This window comes from Marmota flaviventris, chromosome 3, assembly GCF_047511675.1.
Source record: "Marmota flaviventris isolate mMarFla1 chromosome 3, mMarFla1.hap1, whole genome shotgun sequence".
Lineage (NCBI taxonomy): Eukaryota > Metazoa > Chordata > Mammalia > Rodentia > Sciuridae > Marmota > Marmota flaviventris.
This window is the reverse complement of record NC_092500.1, coordinates 123,951,865-123,962,868: the sequence shown is the minus strand read 5'-3', so window position 1 is coordinate 123,962,868 and position 11,004 is coordinate 123,951,865. Positions and strand designations below refer to the sequence as shown.

The following is an 11,004-nucleotide window of genomic DNA, read 5'->3' as shown; positions in this document are numbered from 1 at the left end:
AATAACCCTATCAACAAATGGGCCAAGGACCTGAACAGACACTTCTCAGAGGAGGACATACAATCAATCAATAAGTACATGAAAAAATGCTCACCATCTCTAGCAGTCAGAGAAATGCAAATCAAAACCACCCTAAGATACCATCTCACTCCAGTAAGATTGGCATCCATTATGAAGTCAAACAATAAGTGCTGGCGAGGATGTGGGGAAAAGGGTACACTTGTACATTGCTGGTGGGACTGCAAATTGGTGCGGCCAATATGGAAAGCAGTATGGAGATTCCTGGGAAAGCTGGGAATGGAACCACCATTTGACCCAGCTATTGCCCTTCTCGGTCTATTCCCTGAGGACCTTAAAAGAGCATACTATAGGGATACTGCCACATCAATGATCATAGCGGCACAATTCACAATAGCTAGACTCTGGGATCAACCTAGATGCCCTTCAATAGATGAATGGATAAAAAAAATGTGGCATTTATACACAATGGAGTATTACGCAGCACTAAAAAACGACAAAATCATGGATTTTGCAGGGAAATGGATGGCATTAGAGCAGATTATGCTAAGTGAAGCTAGCCAATCCTTAAAAAACAAATGCCAAATGTCTTCTTTGATATAAAGAGAGCAACTAAGAACAGAACAGGGAAGAAGAGCATGAGGAAAAGATTAACATTAAACAGAGAGGAGTGGGGGGAGAGAAAGGGAGAGAGAAGGGAAACTGTATGGAAATGGAAGGAGACCCTCATTGTTACACAAAATTACATATAAGAGTTTGTGAGGGGAAAGGGGAAAAAAAACAAGGGAGAGAATTAAACAACAGCAGATGGGGTAGAGAGGGAAGATGAGAGGGAAGGGGAGGGGGGATAGTAGGGGATAGGAAAGGCAGCAGAATACAACAGTCATTAATATGGTATTATGTAAAAATGTGGATGTGTAACCGATGTGATTCTGCAACTTGTATTTGGGGCAAAAATGGGAGTTCATAACCCACTTGAATCAAATGTATGAAAGATGATATATCATGAGCTTTGTAATGTTTTGAACAACCAATTAAAAAAAAAAAAAAGAAAGGCCCCAGGTCCGAGCCTTAGGGAAATCCATCTAATTAATATAGAGATGGGTGAGCACACTCTGCCCTCATGATAGCCATAGCCATGAACACTCAGGGATCTCTTGTTCAGGACAGCAAGAATGGCAAATGAAAGATTATTTCCAGGGGGTTAACCCATGCTGTGTACAATGGCCTTGACTTCTCATTGACCTCAATGCACTTCTTATAGCTTCTGAAGGAGTCCTCTAGGCATTTGACCATCTGGCCCATGCTTTCTGATGGCCAGGCTGCACTCACCCCCTTTAGCCTTCTCTCATGGTGCAAGCCAGCTCTCTCGTCTTACCACATCTGTGTCCATATCACTTGAAATGCTTTTCTGGAGCAGGATGGATGAACACTATGTTGTGCTCTACCTTCTGGGGAGTGGAGAGGCTACCATGAAAGCAGTCCTCTGATAGCCGTGAGACTTGTGGCAGTGAGCAAGCAGAAGGAGTGGCCAGGATTGCTAAAGGGGCTCTGGGATGTCAGCCTCAAGCCGCAGGTGGCTAATGCACTATAGCCTGACCAAAGCTTTGGTTTGCCTCTGAGTGTGAGCTACCCTGAATCACAGCTGAAGACAGCTGCCAAAGAAGGGTGGTTCTAGACTGAGTGCCATCCTCATCACCTGCCCAGTTATGTATCTAGACAGCCTTGGTGCCGCAGTCCGGCTGCGGCAAAATAACCGGGGGGTGACGAACAACTTGTGAACGTTGATACAGCAGGAGTAGGAGCCGTTTATTGCAGGACAGGAGCAGTATTTATACATTCCACACAGCTTATCTAATTAGCATAAACTAGATACAGCAGTCAACCAATAAGGAATCTCCACACTTAATGGCTCGCTGGTGTTACTTCACAAACCACTCCCTCTGGCATTTTGCTAGGCACCATCCAGACTTGTTTACAGACTCTAACACTTGGGCTTTGCAGAACAGAGGTTTTGAGGATTTCTGTAGGGAAGAGTCCTTCTGTTCCAAGTTCTGCCCTGGGCCAGGTGGGGAATAGGCATGCAGAAAGGCCCAAGGCAAGAAACCTCTCTCTAGTGTCTTAAGGTGGAAGACCCCTGTTGCCCTGCCAACACGCATGCCCAGTGCTGTCCTTCTGTATTCTCCCTCTGCGGAGGGCCTTCCTGGCCTGCCTTGGTTTTCAGAAGCCACCACCCCTCAAGAATAGCTCTGGGCTCAATTCTGCGTGCTTTTACTTCCTGCCCATGATACAGACAAGAGCCCACGCTACAGGAATAAGTTATGGAACTTTATCCTGCTAGTCACAGTTACGTTTCCAGCATGCAGCTCCATCTTCACAAAGAGGTTGTTTCTCAAGTGCAGAGACCAAATGTTCTATGCTCCCTGGAACTGTCCAGCAGAGAGCTGAGCACAGATGGGGCTGCTGCACAAGTCAGTAACAGATCCAAAGCTGTTGCAAGAAACCCAGCACAGCTGCTTTCTGTTGTTTCATTCCTCCATCCATCCATTCATTCATTCAGCAGGTGCTTGGGAAAGAGCTGGATGTCTAAGGTGTTATTTCTGCTTGCATAGAGCTTAAAAAAGAAAATAGGAAGAATAATTATAATCACCACCTTTTATTGCCTGCTCAGAGGCTAATCGCTGTTCTGGATGCTTTTTATTAAAGGTCATTTATTTTTATTTATTTATTTACTTATTTTTAATTGGTTCATACCATCTGGATGCTTTGAATGTATTCTTTTCTTTTTGTTCTCACTTGGATCCTTCAAGTTTGGGATTCTCATTTTACAGCTAAAGAGACAGGCTCAGAAGTCACAGTGCTACTGAGTAGCAAAGCTAAGGTTTAAGGCCAGGTACACTGGCATGCTGCTTTGCTACAAAGTGTTTCTCAGATGTGGGACTAGATTGAGCCTGATCAACTCATGTCTCCTCTGTGCAAAGTGGAGCTGCAGTGTTTAATCTCTCATCCCCTCCATTTCTAACATTCCACAATTCTGTCTCCTATAGGGGTCTTTTCCCTCCAGGAGGCAATATCAGGAATTTTCTGAAAAAGCCCTGTTCTCTCACTATGGATTTTTGGAAAGCTTACTCAGGGAGGGCTGAGAAAGGACTGTGGGCCTCTGAGGTCTTGGCTTAGGCAGCAGCAGGTCCATGAGGACCCATCAAGAGTTGTGGAGGATGGCCCCCATCCAGAGGATGCCTCTGCCCCAAGTAGACCCACCCTTTGTGTGTCCTTGCTTTCTCCATGGGGGTGTGCTGCTGGCCTTGCTTTCCTGGGGTGAAGCCCTAAGGCCTAAGCCATTGTCATCAATTCACACAGTTGAACCCCTCCCCTGATACTGCTTGCCTGATACTGCCACCTCTTTCTTCTTGTCCCAGATAGTGGACACCATGGCCAAACCCATGTTCCAAAGGAAAAATTAAGGACAGTGTCTCAGGGGTGGACTGCTTGCCTAACAAGCACCAGGCCCTGGGGTTCCATCCCTTTTGCGTGCACACTGCCTCCTGGTCCCCAGAGAAGAGATATGATTGGAAGGAGCTCCTGATGGCAGCTTGAGGAGTGTGTGTGTGTGTGTGTGTGTGTGTATGTGTGTGTTCCTACTTCATTTTACTCCTCTGTAACCAATGTGAACTTGATTCACTAAGGCTGTAAGAAAACATGAGCCATTTTCTTAGGGCCGTGGGTGGTTTTCCTCCCCAGTGCCTCAGTTTCTCAATATCTTGCATTTCCCCTCATCTGAAGTTGTTTTGTCACTTTGTCTTTCCCTCTCACAGATCTCCCTCTGCTCCCTGGCTCTCCACGCAGGCTGAGCCCTCGGACAGGGGTCAGAGGGTGCCAGGGCCCCCAAAATGGACAGCAGTACCTCAAGGTGCCAGGTCCCCAGACCCAGAATCCACAGGGCAGTTCCAGCAGAGACTCTGGCCAGGCCTCTGGTGGAGAAAGCCCCCACAGCAGCTCTGTGAGTACTGGGAGTGGGCCCACCCCAACAGAGGCCCCAAGGGAGCTTCTCACCTGGGGGATCCTCCAGCTGGGGCTGGTGTGTGTACCTGTGTGAGACCCTGGGCTTTTATTAGGGCCCTTTTCTCTCCTCCCTCTAAGTGAGGTAATTCCCAGCAACAGTGATTCTCTTGGTTAGGGGAGGGTCCAGAAAGGAGGTGTGGGAGGCCAGGTGATCCCACCTGTCAGTCTGCAGACACCCTGGCTCTCCTCCCATAGGCCTGAGGAACCTGTCTTCTCTGCCTCTGTGACTCTGAGCCTCTCCCCTGTGCCTGGCACTTCATCTGGTTGCCTGGGTGACCTCTCAGGTGGCTGCAGAGGCAGCTGGGTATCAAACCAGTAAAAAAACAGGGAAACACCCAAGGGAGGGAGGCAGGTCTCAGCCCTGCTCCGCCTTGTTCTCTCTCCTCCTCTTCTTTCCACCTCCCAGTCTGGAGTGGAAGAGAGAAGGAGCCAGTTCCTCCTGCTGCTGTCATTGGCTGCTGTCATTGACAGGGTCCTCACCAGTGACTGAAAAGGAGGAGGAAGAAGAGGATGTGGGCCTGTGAAGGGCAGAGTGTCGAGTGAATTCCTGTGGGGGGGCCAGGTGACTAGAAATTGGCCTTTGTTCCAATGGATCCAGAGAACCTGCCTGTGAGTATTCTCTCTGTGTGTGAATGCATGGAGTGTTTGCAGGCCAGTGTGCAGATCTGAAGGGAGGTGAGTGTGTGTGGGTGTGTCACAGCACACGTGGAGGGGAGATGCGTGTATTTGTAGATTCCTTCACATGTGTGCAGAAGTGGCGGTGCAGGGGGATGTAGGTGGAGGTGACTGTGTGCACATGCAGGAGTGGGTGTGTGGGTGGGGGGGCAGTGTGGATGTGCTGGGGTCTGCTGCTGCTAGGTGTGCAGTCTGTGGAGGTGATATCTGTGTGCGAGGATGGTGGAGTGTGTGTGAAGCACTGATGTCCAGACTGTAGACGTGTGGGTGGAGGGCTGTGTGGGCTGTGTGACAGATGGTCTCAGGCTGCTCTGTTCCTGCACTGGGGCGGTCAGGGCCTCTGGGACTGAGGGACTTGCTTCCTAGTCTACTTCCCTGTCTTGAGCACAAGGGTAGCTGTCTCCACACTCATCCCTTTACTCACTGGAACTCACAATCCCTGTCCTTTTTTCTCTGGCCAGGTCATCAATAACTACCTAGATGCCAACGAGCCTGTGTCCTCCGAGGCCCGTCTGAGCCGCATGCACTTCCACGACAACCAGAGGAAGGTGGACTATGTGCTCGCCTACCACTACCGGAAACGCGGGGCACACCTGGGCCAAGGCTCTCCTGGCCACTCGCTGGCTGTCATCTCCAATGGGGAGACAAACAAGGAACACCACGCTGGGGGCCCCGGTGACATTGAGCTGGGGCCACTCCATGCCCTGGAAGAGGAGAAGAGGGAGCAGCGGGAGGAGTTTGAGCACAACCTGATGGCTGCTGGGCTGGAGCTTGAGAAGGACTTGGAGGTGAGGCTGTCCAAGGCAAGAGCCTCTGGGCGGATGGGCTCTTGGTAGTCAGTGCCACCTGCAGGGAGCCTTGGCTTTGTCCTGGAAGATGGCACTTTCTTTCTTTTTTCCTGGAAAAACCAGATTTTCTTGCCCAAGGTCTTGGTATTGCTGCCTAGGTGGTTCCAGGTGGCAGTGGGATGGCCCTGGTGTACCAGTCTCCTCCCTGGGATTTGGCCTGGTTACAGACTGAAGGCAAGACTCTGCTTCTGGAATCTCTCTCCTAAAGGCCTCATCTGGTAGCCTTCTCCATAATGTTTCCTTGGGATGAAGACCTGGTTTTCCTGCTGAACTTTGGGTCTAAATTCCTCTGTGGAGATAAAGGGATCTCCTTTACTAAGGATAGTGTCAATTCTGGCTCCCCGAAGGAGCTGTTGAGGACATTCTGGGGAACTGATAGGACATATTTTACCGACTTGTAAGCTATGTATACATCACCTCTGGTCAGCAGACAGTCCAAGAGAATCCATGGAAATTCTTTCTCCCACATATCCATTCTTCCTTCTTTCCATCTACCCATCCATCCATCCATCCACTTGTCCATCCATTTATCCACACTGATGGTTTAAAAATGATCTGTCTTTGTTATTTCCTCCAAATCCCTCACTTACCTGTTTCACCGACCCACACTCTATTCCTAGCCACCAGCCTTTTCTCAGTTGTGGCTAGGTTATCTTTGCCTTGTCTTTGTGCTGGGGGTCCCCTCTGTCCAGATCTGTGTATGCTCATCCTTCCCTTCAGGTCTCAGCTCCAATCTTATCTCCTTCCAAACATCTTCTCTAAGTACCCCTGATGACATATCTTCACTCCTGTCATTTTCTGTCCCTTGCTCCTGCTTTATTTTTCTTCACCTCACTTATCCCTGCTATTTAAAGTAACATGATCTATCTATCTATCTATCTATCTATCTATCTATCTATCTATCTATCTATCTATCTATGTCTCCACTAGCTCCATGAAAGCAGAGAAGAAAGGATCTTGTTTAGTTGGCTGCTACATCCCAGCACTTAAGACAGGGTCTGGCACATAGTAAGATGCTTAATAAATGTTAGTTGAATAAATGAGTGGCTTCTCTGAGTCTCAGTCCCCTTATCTGCAAAATAATGGATGCCTTGCTGAATGGTGGTTTTTACATCTCTCACCATTAGATGGGGCAATGAAAACATTTAGCCCAATGTCTTGTACATAGTAGGTACTCAATTAGTGCTCATTATAATTATTTTAAAAGGTATTATGCTTAAGGTTCAGCTGTTATTCTCATCTGAAATCTATTTTGTAAGATTCAAGTTAATACTATCCTCAAATTGGGAGGGACCCCCAGAGATCATTCCTTTCTTTCTCTGTCCCCTGGTAGATGTCATGCATCTGGGCTCATGTCCTTTTGGTGCCAACCTCTGTTGCTTATCCAGACCTCTCAGGTAGGAGATGCTCCTCTGGGGTTGGCATTCCCTCCAGTAGGCAGAGTGGGCTCTCTCGCTGTGGGGTTGCTGATTTTTACTTTTTGAAACCCAGAGCTTATTTGGTGCCTCCATTTGGAGTTCTGGTGAGGTTTCTTCAAGGTAGTGGTATGTTCTGAGGTTCTGCAAAGAGCTCTTGGCTCCCACCACCTCTGTGGGAACTGCAGTCTATCTGCCTATTGTGAGGTCTCAGGAAGTGGAGGTCAAGGCTTTGCTCAGGGCTCAGTTGGAAAATGGCATGTGTCATGCTCAAGAGGGTGGTCTCTGAGGGCTGATGATATATGTTCTATCAGCCCTGGGACCTTGGCTAGGTTACATGATCCTTTTGAGTTGAAGTTTGCTTGTCTGTAAAGAGGGAATAATACATTCTTCACTGGGTTGTTAGGAAGCTGAGACAAGACAACTAAATAAAGTATTTAGATAACAATGTTTAGTAACAATGAGTCAGTGTTATTGTTAGAGTTGCCAGGTTTGGTGAATGAAAATGCATGGTGCCTAGTTAAATGTGAATTTCAGAACAACAAAGAATAACTTCGTGCAGAGTGCCATGGTGCATGCCCGTAATCCTAGCGACTTGGGGTGCTGAGTCAGGAGGATCGTGAGTTTGAAGCCAGCCTCAACAACAGCGAGATGCTGAGCCACTCAGTGAGACCTTGTCTCTAAATAAAATACGAAATAGGGCTGGGGATGTGGCTCAGTGGTCGAGTGCCCCTGAGTTCAAATCCCTGGTGCCCCCCGCCCCACAAAAAAGAATAACTTCTTTAAGTTATTATGAATATGCCCTATTCAATATGGGGGATATGTTTATACTACAAATTTAAAATTCAAATGGGTCTGTCCTGGTCCCTCTCACGATTTCTGCTAGCATCTCTGTTGATCTTCCCTGCTCTCTAGCATGTTTCACTTTGGCTGCTCCTGGATATTCCTGGCTTTGGCTGGGAATCGGGAGGGCACAGGGTAGCTCTGAGGCTGACTATTGTTAGAGGGGGCATGTATCATGTCCTGGATTGTTGTTTCTTGTGTATGACCACTCAGGGCTCCTCCCTCCCAGCTCCCACCTCTGACTTCAAGGCCCACTTAAACGCTTCTCCTTTATGAGGGTTCCAGGTTGTGCAGTCTCCCCAGGCCCCTCCTCGTAATTATTATGATGGTAGTGGAACCTCACAGTGAAGAGTTAATTGTCCTTCTTGACCATGGCACATTATTATTGCTGATCTGCAGAGGAACTGCTTGTTTCTGTAACATTCCCCTTACTCTTTGCTGCCCACTCCCTCCACAGGCAATCATTCCAGTGCATCATGGTTCTGGAAAATGTATAGAACTGTTATTGCTGTATGCAATTTTGTTTTTCATCTTAAAAATAGACATCATTACCTTGAATAGTTTTATTTTTACAGAAGAAAAGAAATAGTACAGAGAGTTCCTATACACCTACCTGGTTCCCAGTTTCCTCTCTTATTAGCATCTTACATTTATTTGTATGGATCATTTGTTACAATTAATGAACCAATACTGATACATTATAATTAACTAACATCCATGCTTTGTACATATTGCCTTAGTTTCTTATTTTTATTTATTTTATGGTATTGGGAATTGAACCCAGAGGCCCCCTAACACTGAACCATACCTACAACCCTATTTATTTTTGAGACAGGGTCTCACTTAGTTGCTGAGACTGGCCTTGAACTTGCAATCCTCCTGCCTCAGACTCCTGAGTTGCTGGGATTACACCATGCCTGGCTCCTGAATTTTAAAACAAACTCTCCTCTATTCTAGAATGCCAGCTAGGACACCTCATTACATTTAGCAGTCATGTTCTCTTAGGCTCCTTTTAGTGGTGACAGTTTCTCAGAACTGTATGTATTTTAAATTTACATAAAAGCACTCTGTTTTATAGCTTATTGTTTCCTTTTTTCCTCTCAGCACTGTGATTTTCAGACACTTCACATTCTGCATGTACATCCCATCCATTATCTCTAATGGGAAAGCAGTTTGCAGCCACCGGAGTTTACTGAGTCATTTCCTAATAGTAAAGGGAGCTTAGATGTGTCAACCCAAACAGAGCTGAAAATGGATTGTCACCTCCTTCAGGATTGGCATTCCATGATTTTCTTGGTTTCCCTCCCTTCCTCAGCACCGTCTTTGTGCCAAACACTGTTTGGGGATCCATCAGCTGGGGCCTGTGAAGTTCTCAACAATTCTTCTCTATGTCAATGGGGTTGGCCTTGGCCTTGAGCAGCGGTGGGGGCATGGGAGGGGGACTTTGCCTGACTGCAGCTGGCAACAGTTGATGAGCAGGTGCAGCCCTATCTGCTCAGCTGGGACTCCCCACCTTTTGGGCGGGGCGGTTTTAGGCTCTGATTTCATTTTGACTTTAAGGTAAATGGAGAGGAAATGGGTCTCTGTCAGAGACACATTAAAAATTATTCACTTAGCCTTTTAGGTCAAAATAATTTTGCACCCACCAAACTTTGAATTTCAGAATTCATTTCCAACCCTGGTTGATATCTGGGCAAGCTTTTGACAGGAGGACAATTGGTATGTACTTTCCTTTGGTGTTTTAGTTTTTCATTCTTTGTGCATATTTCCATGTATTGATATTGTCTGCATTCATATTTTAAAGATGTTTCTGTATTTTATCAGATGACTGTGCTACAGTGTGCCTCTATATTTTCTTAGTTTTGACCATTTGATTAGAATTTCACTGGAGACATCCCTGGAAATGCTTATGCGTGACAAAGACACTTGAACACTTACTTACTACCAATTTATATAATTGAGGGCCATCTCTTTGGAGATAGGAAGCCCTTCCAAATGGGAGGCCAGTTTAAGCAACTCAGGAGGTGTGCTCAGGCTTGAGCTTCCAGAGTGAGTCTCCTCTTGTCCTGCTGGGGCTATAGAGAGGGTGAGCTTAATGGGCCTCTTGTGACAGCTCTGGGAGGTCTGACCTTCCCACCTCCTCCCACTGTCTTCCAAACCTCCTGCCTTGACCCAAAGAGCCAGCAGGACAGAGACAGAGGCTCAGATGCATGGGTACCACCCGGGGTGGGGGAACCTCCAGAGCAAGGCACAGTGCCATGCATGTGGGAGGCCAGGAGAGGTGTTTGTGCACTTTGAGGCATGAACTTCCCCTGCCCTTAGGCCCTAGAATTCCAGCAGGCATGGTTCACAATTCCATCTTTTCGGGCAGTAAGGTCTTTGACACTGGGAATGAAAAGGAGGCCAGGTGTGCACCTGTTCAGGGTTAGTGTTCCTGGGATTTGGGCTTTAGAGAACTGACAGCAGAAGCTGGCATTGTGTGGTGTGGTCTGGCATCTGCAGCAGGCACATGGGTTATTTCAGCAGGTTCAGGCATAGAGAGGACAATGTGCCAGCTGGGAGGCCCCAGGACCACACTCCATTCAAGAGGCTAAGATCTCCTTCCCCACTTGGAGTCAGGTGGGAAGCCAGGAGGGACCCAAATCCTTCTCTCAGCAGAAAGGAAACCCATCCCCCAAATCATAGACTGTCTCTAACACCTGATCCTGACCCTGTAGACCTGGCAGAGCCTGGGCATCTCTCACCTCAACCCAAATCACTGCACTGAGTCCAAGGAATGCATCTCACTTTCTTAAAACCAGCAGCCTCTGTTTCTTGACCTCTGTCATCACGCCCATTCTCACCTCCTTTCCAGGAACACTTTTCTATACCTGATTAAACAGCTGATAGGACCATCTGTCCTCTAGGGTCTTTGGAATGAGGTGGTAGTAACTTTGGGAAATTCTCTGTCTTTAGAGTTTTGTTGTGGTTTATATGTGAATTGACCCCCAAAAAGCTCATGTGTGAGACAATGCAAAAAGGTTCAGAAGTGAAATGATTGGGTTATGACAGCCTTAACCCAATCAGTGAATTAATCACTTGATGAGATTAATTGAGTGGTAATTGAAGGCGGGTGGGATGTGACTGGAGGCAGTGGGTCATTG

General features: G+C 47.2%; 1 protein-coding gene across 1 annotated transcript in view; it reads left to right on the top strand.

The window, feature by feature from the left end:
* Positions 1-4,668: 4,668 nt before the first annotated feature.
* Ano2 (anoctamin 2) overlaps positions 4,669-11,004 on the top strand; it is a 338,934-nt gene continuing 332,598 nt past the window's right edge. The window contains exons 1-2 of the mRNA XM_027951164.2: positions 4,669-4,689; positions 5,217-5,543. Coding sequence (XP_027806965.2) covers positions 4,669-4,689; positions 5,217-5,543 — 348 coding nt within the window. The remainder of the gene's footprint in view (positions 4,690-5,216; positions 5,544-11,004) is intronic.